The sequence below is a fragment of the Galeopterus variegatus genome, unplaced genomic scaffold, assembly GCF_000696425.1.
Source record: "Galeopterus variegatus unplaced genomic scaffold, G_variegatus-3.0.2 Scaffold614, whole genome shotgun sequence".
Taxonomy (NCBI): domain Eukaryota; kingdom Metazoa; phylum Chordata; class Mammalia; order Dermoptera; family Cynocephalidae; genus Galeopterus; species Galeopterus variegatus.
The window spans coordinates 532,951-556,968 of NW_007726725.1; the positions used below are offsets into that span (position 1 = coordinate 532,951).

At 61.5% G+C, this 24,018-nt stretch overlaps 2 protein-coding genes across 2 annotated transcripts in view; one reads left to right on the forward strand and one right to left on the reverse strand.

Moving 5' to 3' along the window:
- The first annotated feature begins 447 nt into the window (after positions 1-447).
- On the forward strand, positions 448-6,236 carry ADRM1 (adhesion regulating molecule 1). The gene is made up of 10 exons (XM_008570566.1): positions 448-640; positions 726-745; positions 1,306-1,422; positions 3,117-3,240; positions 3,800-3,886; positions 4,483-4,564; positions 4,790-5,022; positions 5,307-5,464; positions 5,703-5,805; positions 6,002-6,236. Exons 1-10 carry the CDS (start codon positions 448-450, stop codon positions 6,106-6,108), a joined length of 1,224 nt encoding a protein of 407 aa, XP_008568788.1. The 3' UTR covers positions 6,109-6,236.
- A 311-nt stretch (positions 6,237-6,547) lies between these two features.
- The window catches only part of LAMA5 (laminin, alpha 5), a 47,265-nt gene continuing 29,794 nt past the window's right edge, over positions 6,548-24,018 (reverse strand). The window contains 47 exon segments of the mRNA XM_008570568.1: positions 6,548-7,193; positions 7,388-7,507; positions 7,664-7,757; positions 7,849-7,982; positions 8,095-8,248; positions 8,353-8,520; positions 8,596-8,788; positions 8,856-9,001; positions 9,087-9,222; positions 9,297-9,467; positions 9,581-9,711; positions 9,848-9,991; positions 10,072-10,204; positions 10,293-10,441; positions 10,544-10,666; positions 10,736-10,898; positions 10,970-11,103; positions 11,288-11,441; positions 11,511-11,647; positions 11,746-11,916; positions 11,990-12,138; positions 12,221-12,400; positions 13,121-13,231; positions 13,905-14,007; positions 14,104-14,245; positions 14,590-14,744; positions 14,860-14,976; positions 15,109-15,305; positions 15,513-15,683; positions 16,263-16,374; positions 16,554-16,664; positions 16,734-16,885; positions 17,552-17,701; positions 17,794-17,974; positions 18,165-18,265; positions 18,557-18,771; positions 18,866-18,946; positions 19,192-19,319; positions 19,560-19,673; positions 20,441-20,671; positions 21,371-21,454; positions 21,554-21,655; positions 21,923-22,084; positions 22,268-22,408; positions 22,607-22,751; positions 22,946-23,150; positions 23,585-23,704. Of these exon segments, the coding sequence (XP_008568790.1) occupies positions 7,030-7,193; positions 7,388-7,507; positions 7,664-7,757; positions 7,849-7,982; positions 8,095-8,248; positions 8,353-8,520; positions 8,596-8,788; positions 8,856-9,001; positions 9,087-9,222; positions 9,297-9,467; positions 9,581-9,711; positions 9,848-9,991; positions 10,072-10,204; positions 10,293-10,441; positions 10,544-10,666; positions 10,736-10,898; positions 10,970-11,103; positions 11,288-11,441; positions 11,511-11,647; positions 11,746-11,916; positions 11,990-12,138; positions 12,221-12,400; positions 13,121-13,231; positions 13,905-14,007; positions 14,104-14,245; positions 14,590-14,744; positions 14,860-14,976; positions 15,109-15,305; positions 15,513-15,683; positions 16,263-16,374; positions 16,554-16,664; positions 16,734-16,885; positions 17,552-17,701; positions 17,794-17,974; positions 18,165-18,265; positions 18,557-18,771; positions 18,866-18,946; positions 19,192-19,319; positions 19,560-19,673; positions 20,441-20,671; positions 21,371-21,454; positions 21,554-21,655; positions 21,923-22,084; positions 22,268-22,408; positions 22,607-22,751; positions 22,946-23,150; positions 23,585-23,704 (6,779 nt within the window). The 3' untranslated portion in view covers positions 6,548-7,029.

Sequence of the window (24,018 nt, forward strand, 5' to 3'; positions counted from 1 at the left end):
TGGTTGCTTTTTAAAAACTTCTGTCTTGAACAAGGAACAAAAGACATCTAAGACAAGCAAACAACAATCAATAAAATGCTGGGAATAAATCAACACTTTTCAATAACAACTCTTAATGTAAAAAGCTTAAATTCCCCAGTCAAAAGACATAGACTGGCTAACTGGAATAAAAAGGAGGACCCAACTATATGCTGCCTTCAAGAGACCCACCTCACCCATAAAGACTCACAAGACTAAGAGTGAAAGGATGGAAAAAGATTTACCATGCAAACAGAAAAGAAAAATGAGCTGGAGTAGCTATTCTTATATCTGACAAAGTAGACTTTAAACTAAAAACCATAAAAAGAGACAATGAGGGACACTACATAATGATTAAAGGACTGATCCATCAAGAAGACATAACAATCATAGGGACGGCGCCGAGGGCCGAGCATGGGGTGGGCCAGGATGGCGACTTCGGGCGCGCTGTTCCCAAGCCTGGTGCCGGGCTCCCACGGGTCCTCCAACAAATACTTGGTGGGGTTTCGGGCCGGGAAGATGTCGTTGAAAGGAACCACCGTGACCCCAGACAAGCGGAAAGGGCTGGTGTACATCCAGCAGACGGACGACTCCCTCATCCACTTCTGCTGGAAGGACAGGATGTCCAGGAACATGGACAAAAATAAGAAGAGAGAAGATTCAAATAACAAAAATTAGAAATGAAAAAGGTGATATTGCAACTGACCCGTCCGGGAACGTGGAGGACGTGAGTGCTGCTCCGACGTCGGCTCGGTGGCTGTCCCCAGCCGTGCCGCGTGGGGACCGTCCCGCCCCGGTGGTCACCCGTCACTGTGTGCGCCTCGAACTTGAATCGTGAGGGGCCTGGAGGAGTCTGTAGAAACCGGATCTTTATCACAGCCCTCGAGAAAGCTTTCTGGGGTTGTCCCTTTATTTAGTGCTTGTTCTTCACCCTGGGTGGTCCTTTGTCACACTCAAGAGCAGGTCAGAGTTGGAATTTGGTCCCTAGATGTCTTTACTAAAAATCCTTCAAGATCGCAAAGCCCATCTTCCCTGTTCGCTGCACCAAGCCCCTCTCCTGGCCCTCACTCGGGGACCTGCCCTTCGTGGTGGTGTCTCTGACCCTGGCTCGTCCGCCCTGTGGGGATCCTGCTAGCGAGGAACTTGGTGACTTGCCCATCTTTGCACCCCCTGTTCGTTACTCACCGCTACGTTAGATGAAGGGTCTGCCCTCTTTTCCTGGGAGACTGGGGGCTCAGGGATGCACGCTTGTGCGAGGCTGACCCTTCCTCTCTTGTGGCCTGCCAGGACTTGATCATCTTCCCTGATGACTGCGAGTTCAAGCGGGTGCCTCAGTGCCCCAGCGGGAGGGTCTACGTCCTCAAGTTCAAGGCAGGGTCCAAGCGGCTCTTCTTTTGGATGCAGGTATGTGGAAGGGTCTGTTTTGTGTTTTGCCTTTTTTTGTCACCATGTAGTTTAGTTAGAAACTCGCTCACTATCTGGGGGAATTGGCTTTCACAAACCAACTGGTGCTGACTGAACTTGCCTGAGGCATGGCACATAAGGGCTTCAGTGTTACCTGATGGTGAGGGCGGTGGGAATGGAGGTGGGGACTCCTCCAGAGTCCAGACTTTCATGGCTGCTCCAGGCTCCTGTTCGTGGTGTGGCATTCCCAGGTGGGCAGGCTGGGCCCTGTGTCACTGAAGCATCAACAGGTACTCTGTCTCTGGCTTGAATGCTTCTCAAAGCCCCTTCTCTGCCCCCTTTCCATGGTCACTGAGGCCCCAAAAGCAGAGGCAGGGAAGACCCAGTGTAGTCTCCCTGTCATATTTCTCACAGAAACAGTGTTTTCCCCAACCTCTCGTGAGCCCTGCCTCTTCCCTCAAGGTGTGTTCTGGAGGCCTCTGGGTGTCAGCACAGGGCTTCTTACCCATAGCTGCAGAGTGTTTGTGGATTGAGCAGCTACTACTCATTCTGCCACCTGTTGGCAGCTGTTGAGCTTATTTCCATGTCTTGTGCTATCACAGGCAGTATTGCAAAGACTTACCTGTCACACAGATTATTTCCCGTGTGTGTGCATAATCTGTAGGTTAAAAGCTAGAAGTAGGCTTGTGCATTTGAAAGAAATGCACACACATTTGCAGTTTGGACAGATATTGCCAGGGTTCCTTGCCAGAGGTTGAACTGCTGCCCTTACCCCAGGGGTGGGGTGGGGGGGACCATTTCTGTGAAGGGCCAGGGAGGAAATATCTTCCTCTTTGTGTGGTGGGTGGTCTGTGCTGCAGCTGCTCACCACTGCCCAAGTAGTGTGAAAGCAGCCAAAGAGCATATTGAAATAAATGGGCATAGTTATGTTCCAATAAAACTTTATTTGCAAGCGCAGAATGGGGCCGTGGTTTGCTAACTGCAGAGGTAAAACATGTTTCTCCACAGTTTTGCCGGGACACGTCATCAAACTTCTGTCACCTCCCATCTTCTTTATTTTTGATTTTATTCCTGTTGGATACTTTTCTTCCCCCTTTGCCACAAGGGCAGGGACTGGGTCCGCCTTGTCCTCACTCTGTTTCCCAAGCACCCTGCAGGTCTGTGGCAGGTGCTCAGGGACCATCATGGCAGTTTTGTCTCACAGTTCTGGGGGCAACTTGCAGGGTGACACTGTCTGATGATCCTGCACACACTTGAACATGTGTGTGCATGTGTGTGCTCATTTGTTGAGGGCCTTCCGTGGCCATTGGATAGTGGTTGAAGGAGACTGTGTATAAAGAACCATACCCTAGATGACGGGAGGGGTTGGCCTGGAGGCTGCTAAGTACTGTCAAGGCTCTAATCTCCCCATCTGTGAGATGGGCATTCCATCTAGCACCGGTGATTCTGGCAGATGGGACATCACAGGGTGAGCACTGTGCTCAGGAGGCGCCGCTGCTGTCCCTGTCAGGCGCCTAGGCTGGGTCCTGTCTCCTTGGTGATGTGTGGCCGTACACGAGTGATTTTGTCTGAGGTCCCTTATCTGTAACCCAGGTGGAGGATGCCTGTGGCAAGTGCTCAGAAGTGAGCCGCCATGTACCAGCTCCTCGCATCTGTTGCCTTGCTATGGCTCTTACTGTGCCTTTCCCCTGCAGGAGCCCAAGACTGACCAGGATGAGGAGCACTGCCGCAAAGTCAACGAGTATCTCAACAACCCCCCGATGCCTGGGGCGCTGGGGGCGAGTGGGAGTGGAGGCCACGAGCTCTCTGCCCTCGGCGGTAATGGTCCCTTCCAGTGTCTGCTGGGAGCTTGCAGTCCACTGCAGATGACTGGAGCCCTGGTGGTGCAGGCAGTCATTTTTAAGTGGGAATAGAAGATTCTAAGTTAGGGCCGGCCCTGTGGCGCACTGGATAAGTGCGCCGCTTGGGAAGCGCGGTGGCGCTCCTGCCCGAGGGTTCGGATCCCACATACAGACCGGTTCCCGCTCACTGGCTGAGCGAGGCGCGGGAGCAACACCGAGGGTTGCGATCCCGTTGCCGGTCCCCGGTCCGGTACGGGGGCAACACTGAGGGTTGCAATCCGTTGCCGGACACGGAAAAAGACAAAAGACAAAAGACAAAAAAAAAAAAAGATTCTAAATTAGAGGCCCCCGTTTTCAGTTCCTGGGTTTGTTCCCACTCCCATCTTCAAGGGTTAGGATGTGTCTGAGTTCTACCTCTGCTTCGTTTCAAGTGACGCTCACTGTACATTTGGGGGCAGCTGGAGCCTTCAGTGGCATGGGCACCCTACCCAGGTGCGGTGGGGCTGGTGCAGGGCTGAGCCCCTTGTGTTTTCCAGGTGAGGGCGGCCTGCAGAGCCTGCTGGGGAACATGAGTCACAGCCAGCTCATGCAGCTCATCGGACCGGCCGGCCTTGGAGGACTGGGTGAGGCACCAGCCCGGCTCTCTGGAGCCCTTGATGCGGGTTAAGACGGCTCCCGCTGCAGCTGCCACTGGAGTCAAGCCTGCGTTTCTGTTCAGCTTTTGCTTGGCTCAGCCTGAGCAGCGCTGGTCCGAGAGTGTTCCCTGTGCTGGCTCCCCTTTGGGAAGGCACCTGCTCGCCGTCAGCTGGGAGCTGGGTAGATGAGGCCTTCCTGGGAGGACCCCAGCTTGGCACGAGGGGAGCGTGGCCTCAGGACATCCTGCCTGGGGCCACTGGTCCCCCATCGGCCTGCCTGCTATCCACCTGTGTTGGGCGCTGGCAGGTGTGCTGGACACGTGGGAAGTGCTCATTATGTTGGCTGTGGTTGGACTGAATTTTATTTTAATAGTGTAATGGGATGGAATAAGCTTCCAGGGCACAGGCCCAAGCTGTCGCCCACCCGCATTCCCGAGGCCTCCCATGTTCACCATGATCCCTACTTGTCCTTTGGCATTGGTGTCAGATGTGCCAGCTGCTCTGGCCTGGGGAGGTGGGCTGGGCTCTCCTGGGTGGGCCGGGCTGTGGGAAGTCCTGAGCATACGCCTCCTTGCTCCTCACAGGTGGGCTTGGGGCCCTGACAGGGCCAGGCCTGGCCAGCTTACTGGGGAGTGGAGGACCTCCAGCGAGCAGCTCTTCCTCCAGGTGAGTCCCACATCCTGCCACCGCGACACCAGTGCCACCTCGTGTCTCCTCTGTAGGGAGACTCAGTGCAGGAGATGGGGATGGACAAAATAAGCATCGAGGGAGGGTCTTTCATGGCTGAGCCCATTCCTGTGTGATAATCCCTGGACCTTTGGAGTAGGACTGACGTGTTGTAAGTGCCTTGTCACAGCATGGCTGCTACAGCGCTGCCCTCACTCTTCCCAGTTCCCGGAGCCAGTCGGCAGCGGTCACCCCATCCTCCACCACCTCTTCTACCCGCGCCACCCCAGCCCCTACTGCTCCAGCTGCTGCCTCAGCGACTAGTCCAAGCCCCGCACCCAGTTCAGGTGACGGAGCCAGCGCAGCAGCCAGCCCAACCCAGCCCATCCAGCTGAGTGACCTCCAGAGCATCCTAGCCACCATGAATGTGCCGGCTGGGCCAGGAGGCGGCCAGCAAGGTGAAGAGCGCGCTCCATTGGCATGAAGCTGGGGGGTGAAGGTGCCTGCTGTCCCTGTCCTGTTCCTTCGCTGGCTGGCTGAGACACAGGCTGAATGTGTCCCTGGGCCGAGCTGCTGCCCTGCATGTGGGCACGGGGGCACTGTGGCCACGGAGCAGATCCCATGCTTGCCTACCCCTCGCCTCGCCAAGCCCAGCAGCTTCTAGGGCTTGGAGTCTATGCCGGCCTCCGTGTTGGCACCTGGGCTGGCTTGAGCTGCTGACGGCCATGTGCTTACACCCTAGTGGACCTGGCCAGTGTGCTGACACCAGAGATCATGGCCCCCATCCTTGCCAACGCGGACGTCCAGGAGCGCCTGCTGCCCTACCTGCCCTCTGGAGAGTCACTGCCACAGACTGCGGATGAGATCCAGAACACGTTGACCTCGCCCCAGTTCCAGCAGGTAGGTGCTGCGGCCCAGGGTTCCCCCTGCTGCTCGCTCAGGAGGGGGAGATCCTCTGCTCTGCCTGCAGTGTATCCTGTCACCTTACATGTGTGACCTGCAGAGCTGGTGGCTCCCAGGCCTCAGTGCTTCTCCCTCTGCTGGCATCTCTGGGCCCTGCTCGAGTTGGGTGCCTCACAGCACATGGCTCAGGGTGCAGCCCCCCTCACAAAGCTCAGTGCGTGGCTCTTCCTTGCAGGCCCTGGGCATGTTCAGCGCAGCCTTGGCCTCGGGGCAACTGGGCCCCCTCATGTGCCAGTTTGGTCTGCCTGCGGAGGCTGTGGAGGCCGCCAACAAGGGCGGTAAGTACTTGCCTCCCTGCCTCATGGCCAAGACCAGGGAAGAGCCCCCTTTTTTTTCCTCTCTCCCTCAGTTTGCATACTGTGGGGCTGACGGGTGGGGGCCCCGCTGTCTAATTTTTACCTCCCACCCCCTCTGATCAGCAGGCCTGGGCGAGGGCTTAGAAAAAGTGGCCTCATGTTTTTAAATGAATTTTAGATGTGGAAGCATTTGCCAAAGCTATGCAGAACAATGCCAAATCCGAGCAGAAAGAGGACGACACAAAAGACAAGAAAGATGAAGAGGAAGATATGAGTTTAGATTAAGTTATTTGCTGTCTTAAGGAATTAGAAATCCTAGTCCTGTGAGTCTAGTAGTGGCGTTTGTGATTCATTGCATATCCTCACCTGTTTAAGCTCACTAATAAATAAAAGTTTTCTCTTTTATCTGCCAACTCTAGTTCTTCTTTGTGCCCACAATGAGTTGCAGTGGTCCCTCCCATTCTTGGCAGGACAGGAGCTGATGTGAGAGCTGCCCCTTCCCCTTTCTCTGCAGGTTTTCATTGTGAAAGTTCTTTGACTTAATGGTGTGCGACAGTCACTTGGTGCCGGGTGGCTGGGAGGAGATTAGGGGAGGTGAAGTATCTCCGAGGTTGTCCCCAACGGGCGAGGTCATCCCCCACAGGCCTACTTGCCTCTACATCGGACCCAAGTGCCTGACCTGCCTGGGACTTCATTTCTTTTCAAATTTAAAGTCAACACTTAGTTAGAGGGAAGGTGCTTTTTAATTTTTGTCTTAAGAAGGAACTAGTGACTTACAGATCTTTTATACTATTAAAAATTGGTGAAAGGAGATAAAAAGTATAAAAAACCCCATTTTACAGTGTTTTATCCTTTTTTTAAAAAAGATATAATTTAAACCATTTCCAGAAATAAGATCTATCACCCGTAGAACCTAGAGTCTAGATACACACACAAACTCTGTCTGTGAAACATACGGTGGTGAATGGAGGGGCTGTGTGAATTTCTAAGCTGTGTAGAGGGCCAGGGGCTCGAGGAGGCAGGACAGGTGGCAGCCGGGCGCCACAGCAGTGGCCCTGACCCTGCCTGCCTGGCCAGCCCGCTGCAGCTGCCTGTCCCTGCTGCACCTGGCCTGGGCTGGGCTTCAGCGGAGGTGACTGCTGCTGCCACCACGTGGTAGAAGTGTGAGGGAGAGCACAGCCACGCTGGGGGTGGGAGGCAGCTGCACTATGGGGCTGGGCAGCCGCTGGCCCCCACTGCCCCCTGGACCCCTGCAGTGTGAGTCACAGCGACAGGGGACCTGTTCACCACCAGCTTCCTCATGCAGCCATGGTAAGCTGGAGGCCCAGGGCTTGCCCAGGTGGGTGGTCCAGGCTGCGCCGGTGTGGGCTCTGGGTGCAGGGAAGATGGAGGAAAGGTGGTTAGAGTGGGTCCCACAGGCCCTCCCGTGCATCGGTCACCCACCTGCCTGTCCAGCTTTAGCCACCCTCGCTGCCCCATCATGGGAGAGCGGGGTGGGAGTTGGGTTACCCAGGGCCTGCCCCAGGGGGGGCAGCTACCCCACCTAGGCTGAGGCCAGACTCACCAGGCAGGCCCCCGAGGTACAGAGGTGCTGGGACGCCGGCCAAGGCTGCCGGCGAGGGGCCCATGGTGTGGTTGCTCTGTGTGTCCACCTCCAGCCGGAGCATGTTCCCGCCTTTGATAGCTGCAGGACAGACTGACTCCTCATGGCTGGCCCTCCCAGCCCAGCCACAGCCCTACCCACTGCCACGGCTGGCCCCGCCCCTGGGCCCCGCCCAGGCTCCCTGTTGTGCAGAAGGGTGGGAGGTGGGGTGTCCCTGGCAGGGTAGGGGCCCTTCACCTGCCACACGGTGCCACTGCCCATCACACAGTGCTGTGGGGCGCCTCACCCATGTAGAGAACTCGCCTGCCCCGTCGTCTGCCCGCAGCAGGACCTGGGGTGGGGGGAAGGGTCAGGCCCTGCCAACCCAAGACCCCCAGAGTGAGGAGGTGAAGCCCTGGTGCCGAAGCCTCCAGCAGGCTTACCTGCTTCTTCAACACCTGCAACTGCAGGTATGGGGGGCCCTGGATCTGGCCCAGGTGGAAGATCAGGCCCGTGGCTGCCAGGGGCCGCACCTCCAGCTCCAGGCCCACATCAGGCAGCGTGGCCCCCAGGGGGTCTGCAGGGAGAAGCTGTGATGGGAGAGGAAGGCCCAGCCCCTTCCCAGAACCTCCCAGAACCCTGGCGTGGCTCCTCCCCCACCTTGCCTGGTGTCACCAGTGCCCACAGACCTAGGGTGACAACTCCCCCACTGCCAGGGAAGAACAGGCCCTCCTCCAGGGGGCCTGAGATGCAAGGTGTGACCCCCACTGTCCGTGTGGGGGCCCCCAGCCGCCGCCCATCCAGCCTCAGTCTCTTCACACAGCCACTGAAGCCGGTGGCCACCTGTGGGGAACAGACGGGCCTGGGTTAGGCCCCGGGGCTGCTGGGGAAGGTGGACGCCGGTGAGGACAGGCCAGAGGCAAGGGCTGGGGTGAGACAGTTCTCACCGGCAGCTTGGTGTTGTGGCTGCCAGTAGGGAGGCCCCCCACAAAGAGGGTGTGGGGCCGAGGGCCCTCTTTCTCCCCGTGGGGCTGCTGGCGGGGGCTCTCCTGGCTCCAGGCCCGGATCCCATTTGTCACCAGCTGGATTCGACGCTTCTCCCAGCGCACCAACACCTGGGGGTGAGCAGGGGGAAGGTCAGGCAGGTGCTCACAGGACCATGCCCATGTCTCCTAGCCCCAGCCCCTTACCGTGTGCCACTGGCCAGCCCGGGAGTGCTGGCGGCTCTGGACGCGGAGCAGAGGCCCAGGGCCTTCCGTCTGTGCGACAAAGTGTCCGTGGCTCAAGAAGAGTGCCAGGGAGGGGCTGCTGGTCGTCAGGGGGGCCGCAAAGAGCACGAGGCCCTGGGGGGCACGAGGGCGGACGAGCAGCGAGAGGTGGGGCCTAGAAGCCAAGCAGGGTGTCAGCCTAGGCAAACCCTCTGTGCCCCCCAAGCCTGGCCCTGCCTTACCAGTCCCTGTAGGGGGCCAGGACGCCTGCAAACTCCAGGTGACTGGACAGGAACCCCCCAAACTGGTAGGTGTCTCGGATGGTCCTGAGGTGCAGGGGTGGTGTGCAGGCAGGGTCCTGGGTAGACTGACGGCTGCGGCGGGAGGCCTGTGGGCATGGACAGGATGCAGGGCCCATCTGCATAGGGCCTCCCTAGCCCCCGCTCTGCTTTCACACCAGCCCTGGTGCTCACCTTCCGAGCTGCAGCGCGGAGTCCTTGTGGCCCCTGCCCTGCGGTCTGGTTGCGAGGAGCCAGGGCACAGCCGGTGCTCACGTTGACGCCGCCCACATTCTGCTGCAGGTCAAACACGCGCTGCGGCCCCATGAGGCTGTGGAGGGTTGTGGCCAGTCAGCAGCTGGGGTGGACATCTGGGACCGTGCCCCCCACACCAGCCTAGCTCACCGCTGCACAAAAACATTGCTGATGCAGCCACTAAAGTTGTGGAAGGTGTTAGACTCAGGCAGTCCTCCCAGGAGGAGCCGTGGTGACCCCTCAGGCTGGGGCTGCAGCCCAGGGCGTGTCCCCCGGTGGGATCTCATCTGTTGCAGCTGGTCATCCACATACAGCCAGACCCTGGGAGGCGGGAGGGTGGTGTGTGCCCAGCCCTGCCTGACCCTTCCTTCAGGGCCAGGCTTCACCCCTCGCCCTGAGAAGAACAGGCCCAGATGGGTGCAGGTGGGGCTTACCCTGTGGTGTTGCTGTGGAAGGCAACATAGTGGGGGGCACCATCGGCGAAGCCTCCTCGAGTTTTCACCTCAGTCCTTAGAAGCCGGAGGGTCACATGGCCCTGCTGCAGGGACACCTGGCATGGACCGTCCTGGGGACAGCAGCCAGGTCAGCCAGCCAGGCCAAGGGTGCAAACTCACTCCCTCCAGCTTCCTGAGCAGGTAGGTGGGCAGCTGCGGGCAGGGAGAGGCCCAGGTACACTGCAGGGGGCGCAGGGGCAGGCTCACCGGAGATGCTCGGTAGTAGAGCAGACCGGTGTCCTGGGTGCTGCGGAAGCCAAAGCCAGAGTAGACATCGCCACTGAGGGGTGCCACATCAGGGAGCGCCAGGGGCAGGAAGCCGTAGCCGTTGAAAGTCATGGCACGTCCCACCTGCGGAGGCCATCCCTGAGTGCCCGCCCTGCCCATTGGGAGAGGGCACTGCCCAGCTGGGTCTCAGGAGGGCAGCTCACCAGCAGGTCCGCAGTGCAGCCGGAGCTGACGCCTGTCGTGTTCAGCCTCTTGAGGTCCACATACTTGCCCAGGGCTTTGATCCCCTTAACGCAGCCACGGATGGAGCCTCCCAAGGGGAAGAGCCGCCGCAGGCTACAGGCACGAGGGTCAGGGGTGGCCTCCTCTGAGCCCCAGCCCAGGCCACGCTGGGTCTCACCACCCTGAGGCACCATATCCTCACCTTGGGGGCAGCTGGTCGGGCGGTGCGCCCCCCAGGTAGTAGGCATCAGCCAGCTCCAGCGCGTTGTCCTGCTCCACGCTGAACACTGTAGCCCGCTCCACACGCACCAGCACGCGCTTGCGGCCACCCCCCAGCAGGAACACCTGGATCTGGAGGGCACCGGAGCAGGTGTCGGGGTGAGCAGTGGCCGACCAGCCCTCCCTGCCATGCCCCCGTCCTACCCGCTGCTCCCCCGCTCGCTCTGGCCTCACCGCCTTGCTGGCCGCGGAGAGGGGTGGTGGGGGCTGCAGCGGGATGGCCTCGCTCAGGCCGGTGCCAAAGTCATAGAGAAGCACGAGGCTGCCCTCACGCACCGCCAGGCACAGGAACTGGCTCTAGTGAGACAGAGGACAGGGTCAGTGTGGGCAAGGATGGGATGCGGGGCGGGCAGGGGCGGGCCATGCCTGGTGCTTCAGGAAGAAGATGACCCCGCTGTAGGACACGAGCCGTAGCTCCTGCTCGAAGCGCTTGGTGTTGCTCATCTGACTCTCAAAGCTGATGCGGGCGAAGCCAGAGCCGTCCAGGAAGGAGCCATCTGTTAGCCATGGGTCCCCAGTCGACTTGGACCTGCAGGTCAGAGGTTTTGGGCTCAGCGGAGAGCAGGGTGAGCGGGGGTGCTGGGGCCAGGCTGCACATACCGGGCACAAGGCTTATCCACGGCCGTGTTGAGCTGAAAGGTCCTCACAAAGTTGTAGAGACTGACAACCTCCTCATTCAGTGTGTCCATCTCGATGCAGCCCTGGTAGCCAGGGAAGCGAAGCGGGCTGGGGGGCTGTGGGCACAGCACATAGTCAGGGCGCCTGGACCGAGGCGCTTCCCCACCCAGCACAGACCAGTGGGAACTCAGGCTGCAGCAGGATGGACTGAGGCGAAACACCAAGAGGCACTTCCCAGGACAAGAGGTGCAGGGCTGCTGAGCCTGCTCCAAGGCTGCTCTGAGGCTGGGCCAGGCTCACCGTGAAGTTGCTGGGGTACCCCCCCACGTAGAAGACGAAGTCGTCAGGCCGCAGACTGAGCAGCCCCTCTGCCCCAGGGGCCACAGTGTCACCCTTGGTCTCATGGATCATTTGCTTCTCCACCGTGACGGACATGTGGCCAAACTGGAGGGTTCTGAGGGCAGACGTGTGGGTGAGGAGAGTCCCCGGGCCCTGTACCCAGCCCTCTCCTAGAGCCTCCCACCTGTCAATGCTGATGGCTGCAAACTGCTCCCCGATATCCTCATCGATGCTAAGGGCTGTGGGCCCGGCCTCCCCCAGCCGGTACACCCAGTGCACCTTCTGGTTGCGCAGAGATACACCCATGTAGTCCCCAGTGGCCTGCGTGGCGGAGGAGATACAGTCAGGACAGGGACCAAGCACCACCCTCTAACAACCAGATGCCTGTGTGGCCCCAGGCCACCCAGCCTGCCCCACACCTGGCGGCTGCCCATGTACAGCACAAAGTGGTCCCCTGCGTCCTGCCCGGGTGCTGGCTCTGGGCTCTGCAGGTAGAACTTGAGGGCGGTGTAGGCAGCAAGGTCGGAGAGGTCCCGTGGGGCACGCAGCTGCACCCCTGAGCGCCCGTTGAACTTCATGGGCACCTTGACCTGGTGGACAGTGCCTGTCAGTATCCACCACCTGGCCTCCTGGAGCCCACCTTCCCCTGGGACTCGCGCCTACCTTGCTGGCAGCTCCCCGGGCCTGGGCGATGAGCTCCCGCACGCGGCCAATGCTGGTGGACAGGGCCAGGCTGGCGTTGTGTGCCCCACGGTTCTCCAAGAGGCTCAGCTTGGCCAGTAGCTGAGGCAGTGTCTTTTCCAGGGTAGACACTGCAGGGTGGGAGGCGGCCCTCAGACTGCGCCTCCCCACCCCACCCACCCCCAGCAGGGGCACATGAGGGCTGCTGCCCACCTGAGCGGCCTGCATCCAGCACTGCCTGACCCAGGTCCTGGCCCCGCAGGCCCCCAAACTGGCCCTGCCAGTGCTCCAGGTTTCTCTGCATGTCCTGCAGCTGGGACTGCACACGGGCAGCTGTGTCCTGGGCTTCAGCAGCCACAGCCTTAGCGTGAGTGATCTTCTGGCTCGTCTCATCTGTGGCAGGAGGGCAGGCTCAGCAGGAGGGTGGCAAGAACCATTCTGACTTCATGACTCTAGGTCCCTTGGCTGGGCCAGCAACAGGGACATTGACCCCCACCAGAGATCTTGTGAGACCCTCCTGCCCTGTAGCTTAGCACTGTCAAAACCAATCCTCAGTGCCCCCCAGATGTCCTTCCCATCCCAGGACAGGCACCAGCCTCCCTCCCACCCACCCTCTGGCAACCATAGAGACCCCCTGAAAACCTGGTCAGATCCTGTCCTCTTTGGCCCGAACCCTCTCTGAGTAGGAGCCACGATCCTTGCTGGCCGAGGCCCCACCTTGCCCCTGGGCTCCAGCTATGCTGAGAAGCCCTTCCTGTGAGTCAACAGGCTCATCTGCGGGGAGCTCCAACTCCCCCTCCACCAGAGCCACCCCACCTGCCGCACCTTCACATCTGTGGGAAGTGCTCCCATGGCCTGTGTCTGCACCGAACACCCAGGCTGTTGGGTTCATTGTCTGTGTCCCTGGCCAGAGGCACACCCCTGGGGAGGCATCCTGTGGTCCCAGCATCTGGTCCTGTGTTGCCCATTAGGAGCCTCCTCCCACCACATGTGGCCACCGTCACAGCCCTACTGCATGGTGGCTAGCATGGCACCTCGGGGCAGAGCCAGGCATACCATTCACCTCTGGGGATGCAGCAGTGCCAAGCGAGGCCAGGCAAGGCTCCAACATACCTGTATCCATGGCCAGCATGGCCTGTACCTCCTGGATTTGGGCCGCCAGCTGGTCCTTCCTGGCCTGGACGTCTCGAAGCTGGGTCCCAGTGCCCTGGAGGATGGCCCGCGCTGTGGGGGAGGAAGATTCAGTCCCCAAGAGTCCCCACCCCAGCACGTGGGTGACCACCTTGGTCCTCCTGACCCATGGAAAGCTAGACAGAGACACCGGGCCCTTAGCTTAGGTGGATGTTTGGAGCCCCATCTTGGGGCAGCCCAGTTCCCTGAAGACCTCTGGTCCCACGGAAGGTGTAATCCTCCCATTTTACAGACAAAACAACAGAGGCTTAGAGGAGCCAGTACCCTGGTTCTCAGGGCTCCTGGGCGCCCACACCTCCCCTTTCTCTTCCAACAGCACAGCATGCACGTGACCCTCAGGCCAGCAAGGTAATGGGTCCACAGATGAGCAGGAAAAATCACAATTGGTCCCACGTCATCCTACCTCCTGGCACCTTGGTGGCAGCCAGCGCCCCCTGAGAGGCTATCCCTCTCTGGCTATGGCCCTTGGCACAGGCCAAGGTGAACAATAGGCCTTTGCAGGGGTCCCGGGGTGGACACATTGAGGAAGCAGGGAACGGGATTCACACACAGGGCAGCTGCCTCCAGGCCTCTACACTTTCCACCCTGAGTCACCTGGTGACAATCCATAGGCCCGACACACAGATGCAGCCTGGAGGCTGAGGGTCACCACGAGGCCTGGATGCCCAGGTGGCCCCCAAGGTGCCCCACGGACCCCAGCACTCACCACGGCCCAGTCGCCGCTGTTCCCCGAGGACGGCCTCCTCCAGTGCACTGCTGTTGTCCAGCAGCTGCTGGCCTCGGGCCGCCAGGCCCCGCTGCACCACTGTCTGCGGACATGAGGATGGAGGCAGCTCAAACTCACCTGGCGGGAGGTGGGGGTGGGCGGAGCCTCAGGCTGGGGCTGCAGAAGGGCCAGGCCTCACCGTCCACGCGTGGTTCGCCTGCTGCAGAGCCTGGCCGGAGGCAGTCTCAGCAGCCTGCACGGCTTGCAGGATGCTGCCGTAGGCATTGGCGGCCTCGATGGCCCTCTGGATGAAGCGGTCCTGGTTAACACCGAGGATGATGCTGTGGCCGGAGGTGGGAGGGTCAAAGGGGCATTTTGGGTGGGGGGGGCACTGGCACCTTGAGCCTGGCTTGCCCCCTCCTGCCATCACAGCAGGAGGCCAGCCAGCTGCCACGTCCAACCCTGGGCCCTTGTCACGCCCTCCCGCCAGCCAGGTGCACCACTCCTGCTGCTTCCTGCCAATCTGGGCCCTGACTTCCTGTGGGGCGAGGAAGACCAGCACCTTAGGGGACAGGGGTTTCTCCCTCAAGGATCCCTCACACATCAGTGGCCTCTCCAGGCCCTGGGTAGGGCTTCAGTTGCATCCCCAGGGTGGGCCAGGGTCCCTGCTCTTTGGGCCACGCACCTGGACAGGTTGAGGGCCAGCTGGTCCAGCTGCTCTGCATGGGCCTCGGCGGCTTCCACCAAATCCACCTTGCTGCTGGCAGGGGAGAAGGCCCGCATCTTCTGCAGCAGTGGCGCCCACGCCCCATCCAGGCTGGCAGCGAGGTGCTCAAACTCCTGGGGGCAGGTGGGGTTAGCAGGACCTCATCCCGACCCCGGCCCTGGGACCCTGAGGGTGCACCCTGCATGAGCTGCTGGGGAGGGGGTGTGAGGGGCCGGGGGCTGTGCTTACCTCCTTGGCCTGGTCCATGCCATGCAGAAGCCCAGAGACTCGCGCCAGGGTGTCACTGGCGGACTGCAGAATGGCCTTCAGGGTGGTATTGTCCTGGGACAGCTCCTGCTTCCATTGCTGAAGCATTTGGGGACAACAAAGGTGAGGAGTGGAACAGGAGTACAGGAAGCGACGGGCAAAAGGGGGTCATGGGGGAGGAAAGGCATGAGAGTGGAGAGCGGGAGACAGAGCAGGAGCTGGGCCCCTCACCAGCGCCTCTTCCAGGCGCTCCTGGTTGCGGCTGTTCAGCTCCTTAGCCTCCTGTGTGGTGCCTACTGCCTGGTTCAGTGCCTCGCGCAGGTCCATGAGGCCAGCCTCGTGCTGGGCCAGCTGGTCACGGGTGCGAGTGGCCAGTGCCTGGTTCTCCTCCCAGAGGCTAGTCAGCTGCTTCTGCACATGGGCCAGCACTGGCCAAGAGCCGGGTGTGTGGCTCGTCATGCCAGTAGCCATATCCTTTCATGACCTCTGATCTCCACCTGGTCCCTGCCTGCTGCCTGCCAGCACCCACCTGCCCCTTGGAAGACAACCCGACGCCACTCCATGCTGGCCTCAGCCCAGGCCTCACAGGCCGAGTCCCTCCCCCTCCTACCCGTCTGACGGGCCACACCACTCACATCTCTGGGCTTCAGCCAGCTCGGCCTCAGCTACTGCCCGTGGGGCCCCCAGGTCACGGGCCCGTATCTCCTTGAGCAGCCGCTCCACTTCGGCTAGTGTCTGGTGCAGCTGCTTGCCTGATGGTGCTGAGGCGTTTGCCGGCAACAGGTGGCCTGTCTGAGACTCAAGCTCTGTGGGGGTGGGGAGCCATCAGGGCCTGGGGCTGGCCTGAGGCTCGAGCATCCTCAGCAGCACACCAGCAAAGAACCTAAGAATGTCCTGGATGGCCCCTCTTGCCCACCCCCTCGCCTCCCGCAGCCCCCGCCCCAGCACCCTGTAACTGTCTGCCCAGCCTGCTCCTCAGGCTCCTTGCCGGGCCACCCCCTGCCCACTGGCCAGCTCTCAGCTGGATTCACACTTCTGACCCTCCGGATAAGCCAGGTCCCCATTATGCAGGCTCAGGGAGCCCTAGTCTCTCATCTTGATCGCACGTCTCACTTGTAATTAAGGAGTTCACGAGCGTGAACATCTGGCTGGTGTATACTCCCAGGGGGGCTGAGGAAGGGGTCCACAGGCCCTCGTGCCCTGGCCACATGCCTGACTCTACCCTGCTGTTTACTCCAGAGGTGCCATCTCCCCATCTAAACACATAGAGCCTGCCAGTCCTTCAAGGCCCAGCTCAAATGGTGGCCCTCCAGGGAACCCTGGCCCTCTGAAGGTGGCCCTCCTTGCCATGAGTCCACAGCATCGGCCAGCTGAGCATCACCTACCGCTCAGGGCGCGGGCCGCCGCCTGGATGGCCACCTGCAGTGTCTGCGCCCGGCCCAGTGTGGCATCTGCGCTGTCCAGCAGCTGGCCCGCCCGGTCTCGGGACCCCGCGGCCTGTGGGTGCAGTGCCCCATCAGCCCACAGCCCCTGCTGATGTGGGCATGTCGGGGCCTGAGCTATGAGTCAGGGGTGGCAAGGGAGCTGGAGGGTGGCCTGATGGTCCCGAGGGACAAGGGCCTCTGGGGTGAGGAGTCTCCTGGGGGGGTTGTGGAGGGGAGGGTCCCGGGTCCTGCCTGGCTGCCCAGCTGCTGTGCGTCCTGCCCGAGGCTTGCACTTTGCCGCTCCAGTGCTTCCAGCTGCCGGGCTGTCTCATGGCGGGGGTCCAGGGGGATCCGGAGCTGGCTCTGGGAAAGGGAGAGTAAAGTGAGGGCCTGCAGGGGGAAGGGGACAGGAAGGCCGCGGCCGCTGGGTACCTGCAGGTCAGTAATAGAGGCTTCCAGCCTGTGCAACCGGGCCCAGGCCATGGAGCTGGCGTTGATGCTGCGCAGCTGTTCACGGATGGCCGGCAGGAGGGCAGCGGCCCGCTCCAGGTCATCCAGGAGCAGGACTACACAGTGATCACACACTGGGGGTCAGGGAAGGGGAGCATGGGTCAGCTAGTGTCACGAGGCCAGCATAGGGTCACAGGCTAGGGTGAGGGGCAAAGGGTCAGCCAGGAGAGTGAGGCCACACAGGGGAGACAGTGGGGTCAGTGCAAGGGGACAGGGCCAGAACCAGAGTCATGGTGGCAGCCAGGGGAGTAGGGAATGAAGGCAATGGGGTTAGTGTGGGCTCATGGGGTCAACATAGGGTCACAAGACTAACAGAGGGCTCATGGGGTCAGCATAGGGGTCACGGAGTTGGGACTAGAGACTGAGCTGTGATGAAGGTGACAAGGTTAGTGGGGGATCAGAGGTCAGCATGGGGATCCCAGGGTCAGCTGAAAGGTTATCACAGGGGTGAGGAGGCCAGGAAGCCAGCACTAGGACAGCTGGGCAGGGTCCAGAGCCAGCGGGGGTCAGCTGGTGGGGTGGGTTCAGTGTTGGGGCCACAGCACTGACTTAGGGGCCCAGGGCTGAGTGTGATGTTAGCATGGAGTCACGGGGTCCTTTGGGAAACTGAGAGGGACCGTTGGGAACACTCTGGGAGGCTGAGGCTAACACAAGGGTCACCAAGCCAGTGTAGGGAGCCCTGACCACCCAGGTGGAGGGGGGAGGGTAGAAAGACAGCAGGGGTGTGGCGCAGGGCCCACCTTCGCAGTGGACACCGTGGCCCCCTGGCCCTCCTGGCACGGGCACCTGGTGCTGCTGGCTGCAGGTATCACAGCGCTCCCCGCTGAGCCCCGCAGGGCAGGTGCAGCGGCCCGTGTGTGGGTCGCAGTGGCCCTCCGGGCACTGGCAGCCTATAGCAGGAGGGGCAGGTGAGTGGGGTGGGCCCAGGGCCTCGGGGTGCCCCACGAGGCCTGCCCACCCTCCTGTGGCCACCCGCACTCACGCCTGCAGCCCTGCTCAGGGAGCCCCCAGTGGCCAGGAGCACACTCGCGACAATGGGGTCCCCCAGCCCCTGGTCGGCAGCGGCACTGCCCGCTCTGGGGGTGGCACTCGGGGCCCTCAGCGGCCGGTCCACAGGCGCATGGGCGGCAGCCCCCACAGCTGTCGAAGCCGAAGTGTCCTTCCTGTGGCACAGGCTGCGGTCATGGCCCTGTCTGGCCCTTAAGACCATACTTCCTGCACCTGAAAGCTGGACCCCAGCCCCGGGGTGGACCTCCAACCCTCAGGGCTTCCCCCTCCACCCCGAGGCCCCTCCCCTCAAGCACAGCTCCTCCCTGTGCCCCACCCCTCCCAAGGCACCACCAGGCAGCCCACCTGACAGCTGTCACAGCGCCGCCCTGCCACGCCCGCCTTGCATAGGCAGCGCCCGCTGTGGGGGTCGCAGGCCTTTGTCCCACATGGGGAGCAGTCGCACCCTGCAGAAGGGAGATGTGATGATGGCCTCAGACCCTCCTCCACCCCCCTGGAAGCCCTTACAAGTCCCAAGCCCTCCACTTTTCATTGATCAAGGCTGCCTGGACCACACAGTGGCCCGCTCACTCAAGGGTCCTTGCCTGGCCCTCCCCACCCCATAGCCCGCAATTGCCCACCGGGACCTGGCCAGGCATACCCTATCCCAGCTGGGCCCCTGCCCCAGGCACATGGCCTGCCCCTAGGTACACCCAGGAGGTCCCCAGCCCTGTGCGACCCTCCGTGCCCACGCCTACGGGTGCAGTTGCCAGGCAGCAGGGCGTTGCCATAGAAGCCAGGAGCGCAACTCTCGCAGCGGGTTCCAGTGGTGTGGCGCAGGCAGCCGCGGCAGGCGCCCGTCAGGGGGTCACAGTCACTGAAGAGCATGTTGGGGTCACCATTGCCACTGCAGTCACAGGGCTGACACGAGCTGCCCAGCACCAGTGGGTTCCCAAAGAAGCCGGGTGCACACCTGGGGGCGGGGGCAGCACGTCAGTGGCCTGAGCCACCCCCTGCTGCCACACTCTGCTCCATGCTGCCCCTCCACCTGCCCACCGCTGGCTCACCGCTCACAAGAGGCCCCTGCGTAGCCCGGCTTGCAGAGGCACTGTGTGCGGCCACCTCTCAGGATGCAGCCCTCAGCGAAGCTGCAAGAACAGAACCATGGGCCACACACATCTGCACACCACCCGGCCCTGGGCAGTGCCAGGCTAGGCCAGGCACCAAGTGTAGGGGTCCCTACCTAATGGGCCCACCCCAGCTGCCGGGACCTCTGCAGAGGGCTGTGTGAGCCCAACCAGCTGCCAGATGGTGGGGCTCCAGGGGGCAAGGCTGTGAAGGGACTGTGGCCACTGTCCGGGGTTTTGACCCTGGAGGGGCTGGCACCGCTTACTTGTTGGATGGCACTGCAAGTGGGCAAGGGCAGCTGATGCAGGGAGCTGTGGGGTCCTCGGACCTGCTGCTCACAAAGCCGGCCTGGCAGCGCTCGCAGTGGTCCCCCTCGGTGTTGTGCTGGCAGCCCTGGGGCAGAGGGGGCAGTCAGCTGACAGTAGAGGCCCACATCCTGCCGGCAGGGTCAATCCCCACCCCAGCCCTGCCAGGAACTCCATGCCCAAGGCCAGCCAGGGCCCTACCCAGGGCACCTCTCTTCTTTCTGGATCTCAGTTTACCTGCAACTACAGCCCTGAAGGGGGAGTCTTCTCCGGTGTGCCTGATTAAGCCCTTGGTGGCTACCCCTCCCCCAACCAGGCCCCTACTCACCACGCAGATGCCAGAGCCAGGGAGACAGCGGTCTGAATGGCCGTGGCACCGACAGGGGACACATCGGCCCAGGAAGAGACCTTTGATGTCCCGGTAATAGCCAGGAGCACATTCCTGGGGGAGGTGGGGGTGGGGCATCAGCGATAAGGAAAGGAGGCAGGTCCAGCCCAAAGCTGTGGCGGATCAGGGAGGTGCTCACACATCAGACCCTCGGGAATACTGCATTCACCGAGCATGGGGCTAGGGGCTGCTGGGAGCACTGCCCACGGGATACCATGTCCGTGGTTCAGAGGCTGGGCCATGGGCAGGGATTCCCGGCCCTGACCAGCTGGAGATGGGCCAAGCATCTGGCGCTGTCTCCCAGGCAGAAGGATAAAGTTCCAAAGCCACACAGATGCCTGGCTCAGGAACAGCTGGGCCTTGGAGCTGGTGACACCCCCTTCCACGGAGGCTAGGACCTTCTCTTCCTACTCCAAACATCTCTTACTAGGGAGTGTTGAGCCACAAACCTCCTTCAACGGTAGGAGCCATGCTAGACTGGACGGACAGATGAGTGGGTGGATGGACACACAACAGGAAGGGGATGAGTGGATGATGGTTAGTGGGCGTTAGGATGGGTGGTGGATAATGTCTGGGTAAAGTGGAGGGTGGGGGGCTGGAATGGGCAGGAAATGGATAAACAGCACTGTGCGTGTGGAGGGGCAGGCAGAGCGGTGGATGCACAGGTAGTCAGGGGACAGGGCATCAGCAGCCCCAGGGGCAGGCAGGCAGCTGGTGAACAGGGACAGAGAGGAAGCGGAGGGCCAGTGGGAGAATGCTCAAGAGGACAGTGCGCATGGGCGGGGGCAGCCTCAGGGCCTGGCGCTGGCCCCCCGCCTCACCTGGCACGAATCCCCATGGTAGTTGGCAGGGCACATGCACAGCTCCACATTGCTGGCTGGAGGCCCCCCGCCCACCTCGCTGGCCACCTCCAGTGCCACCCTGCCCAGGGAGACGGCTGAGGAGGTCTGTGAGAAGAGGGCACGGATCTGCAGCTGCTCCAGGCCTGCCAGCACCATCATGAGCTCCTCGCGGGACACAGCATTGTGGGTCTCCGTGTGCCGGAAGTTCCCCTGCAGGTCCAAGATTGAGACCTTGGTGGGGCCACACCCAGTGGGGCAGAACCAGCCCTCCCATAGAAACAGAGGGGCATGCAGATCACAGGGCAGGAGGAGGTTACACATAGAGCTAGAAAAACCGGTCAGTTACCCAGGTGGAAAACCAGCACGTGGATCCCCACCTCACACCACACACACTAATCAACTCCTGCTGCATTCAGAATTTAAACACGCAGAGAAAAGAGCTTGAGCTCTCAGAACAAAATATAAGCGAGTACTTTCTGATCTTGCAGAGACAAATACTTTCTTAAATGAGACAGAAACACTAACTGCAAATGAAAAATTGGTAAACTTGAGAACACTAAATGTAACTACAGTTCATCAAAAGACATCTTAGGATACGCTACAGACTGGGAGAATTGGCTGCTACTCTGAAGTCCCAAAAAGGACACGTGTCAAGAATTACAAAGAGCTCCTCTAAAAAGATAAGAAAAAGACTAACAATCAAAAAGAGAGGTGGGGACACACAAAGAGGAGCTCAGGGGGAAGGGGCCAAGGGTGCGTGGAGCCACAGGCCCACTGGCCACCACCCCACCTGAACCTGGATTCTTGTTCATCACAGAGAACGGGCACAGCAGCGCCAGGCCCCTTCTGGCCTTCCCTGTGCCACACTGGGGTCCAGGGGCCCAGGGTGCCCAGGCTGGCTTCACTCACCTCCACCAGCTGCAGCTGCCCGTGGTGAATGTGCCCAGGTGCAGGGTACGCTGGCTCCAGGAACGTGATGCTCATCTGGTTGCCCTAGAGAGGCACGAGGGCCAGTGAGGCCAGCAACGGGGCTGGCCACTGTCCCTGCCGGCCACACCCACCGCCTGCCAGGCCATGTGCACCCCCCTCTACCTGCAGCACCACGTCCGGCCTGCTCTCTGTGGGGATGAACACATCTCCGCGCTGGGTCTCTGAGTGCAGTTCATAGTGGAGGGTCCCACCATAGGACGACACCTGCAGACAGGACAAAGGGAGGTGACCTGGCCAGACCCCGGCCACAGGCCCAGAGTCTGACAACAGAGGTCTTGTCCCCAGAGCTGGCTGTGGTCTGGGCCCGGGTTCTCTCTCCCACTCCTTCTCCTAGAACAGGCCTGCAGGGTTCATGGCCACCCTCACAGAGCTCTCCCTCCCTGGATGTAACCTCACTGCCCCCTCCCAGTCCTCCCAGGGGTCCTGGCCATCCTCGAACCACCCTCCCCCAGACCTGATGCCCCTGCTCACCCGGTCCCCCAGGTAAGAGAGTGGGGCCTGCCAGTACAGTTCAGGGAAGGCGTCCGGCATGTGCCGCAGGTCCGCATAGAGCAGCTCTGTACCCGCCTGCCGCTCATGGGGCACAACCTGCCGCTCACCGCTCAGCAGCACCCAGCCCTCCATGTCCACGAACTGTGGGCACACACGTGTGGGTCACATGGGTGGGCACACATGAGTGGGCACACAGGCATGCGCACAGGGTGGATGCCCACACATGCTGCAGGGCCCTGTCCCATGTTCCAGTCCAGGAGACGTGTGCCCTCCCAGAGGTGGCACTGCTCTCAGTCCCAGCCCCTCTGTCCCCCATTAGCACACCTCCTGGCGAGTGTGGACTGAGCTCCTGCAGTGCTCTGTGGCCCCGAAGCAGAAGCAACGGGTACAGCCTTTGGGGTTGGCAGCATCAAGGGAGAAGGTCCCCAGGCGGCACTGGTCACACCTTGAGCCCTGCACGTTCTCCTGGGGGCAGGCGGGGGGAAGCAAGGGTCGGTCAGCCATGTGCTGGGCCCCCGACCCCCCGTGGCTCCCATCCCCTGCCCACTGGGGTGATTCCCCAGAAGCTCCCAGGAAGCCCTAGCAGTCTAGGAAGGCCCCAAGGACACCTTTCAGCTGATGAGGCGGGGTGGAGGGGTAAGGTGGGGCCCGGGCCCCCCTCACCTTGCAGTAACACTGGCCTGTGAGAGGGTCGCACACGCCGGGCACTGTGCCCCCCTTGTGACAGTCGCAGGGGCGGCAGCTGGGGTAGCCATGGAAGCCTGGAGCACAAGTGTCACAGCGGCGCCCAGCCACGTTGGGTCTGCACCTGTGAGTGGGGGCAGGAGTTGGCTGGGTGTCCCTCCACCCCTGGTCACTCGGGCTGAGGCGAGAGCCCGCATGCGTCCCCCGCCCGGGTGGTGTCCAAGAACTGAAGGAGACCACGAATGGGGGCAGGGTAGGCACCAGGACCCGCTTGCGAATGGAAATGCTGGCTCTGGAGACCCCGCTTTGGGCTCTCACTTGCACTGGCCGCTGTCCACGTCGCAGGTTGGGTCCATGAGTTCCTGAACACCAGGCCCTGAGCAGTTGCATGCCTCACAGCCCACCACAGGGTGGCAGCCGAATGTCTGGGGCTGGCAGACCAGGCAGTCGGGTGGGATGGTGCGCGGCGGGCAGATGCACTGGCCCGTGAGCTCGTCGCAGAGGCGGGCACCGCAGTCGCAGGCTGTGGGGAGCAGGCACAAGGCAGGGACCCCTGTGCTCTCGTCCCGCCCGACTCAGAGGCCCGACTGCAGCCCTGGGGATGTGGCCACGGGGGAAGGGTCCAGGCTAGGGACCCCCTGCCCAGGTTCCACCCAGCCCAGGCCCGAGTCTCAGGTCGCTCCTCTGACATGGGGATGGCTGCCACCACTAATCTCGTTGCTGCGGCGTGCAGACCACTTGCTGGCCACCAGAACCTTCTACGCAACCCTGAGCCTGGGCCGCTAGCTACCTACGGTCCTCAGGCAAGAGGTGGCAGGGCTCATCTGCAGGCATCGTAATGCTCTCCTGACCACTGTGTCCCCGTTTTCTGCTGACCCCCTTCACCAGGAAGGCCCCCTGGGGATCGAGAGCCAACCCTGCCCCCAGCACAGGTGCCCTAAAGACTGGGGTACTCACGTCTGCAGTGGGGGAAGCCCCAGTAGCCGGTGGCACAGCGGGAGCAGGCACGACCAATGACGTGGGCACGGCAGGGGCACTGGCCCCCGAAGGGCTCACACGTGGGGCCCGTAGCACCCACTTCGTGGCAGCCACAAGGCCGGGCCCCATTGTTGTAGAAGAGGGAGAGAGAGGTGGCAGCATTTTGGCAGCAACCCTGAGCCTGGGCCGCTAGCTACCTACGGTCCTCAGGCAAGAGGTGGCAGGGCTCATCTGCAGGCATTGTAATGCTCTCCTGACCACCGTGTCCCCGTTTTCTGCTGATCCCCTTCACCAGGAAGGCCCCCTGGGGATCGAGAGCCAACCCTGCCCCCAGCACAGGTGCCCTAAAGACTGGGGTACTCACGTCTGCAGTGGGGGAAGCCCCAGTAGCCGGTGGCACAGCGGGAGCAGGC

Coding starts and splice junctions, on each gene's coding strand:
- ADRM1 (XM_008570566.1), top strand. CDS start 448: ATGGCGACTTCGGGCGCGCTGTTCCCAAGCCTGGTGCCGGGCTCCCAC. Junction 746..1,305: donor CGTCCGGGAACGTGGAGGAC/GTGAGTGCTGCT, acceptor GTGGCCTGCCAG/GACTTGATCATCTTCCCTGA. Junction 5,806..6,001: donor GGAGGCCGCCAACAAGGGCG/GTAAGTACTTGC, acceptor AATGAATTTTAG/ATGTGGAAGCATTTGCCAAA.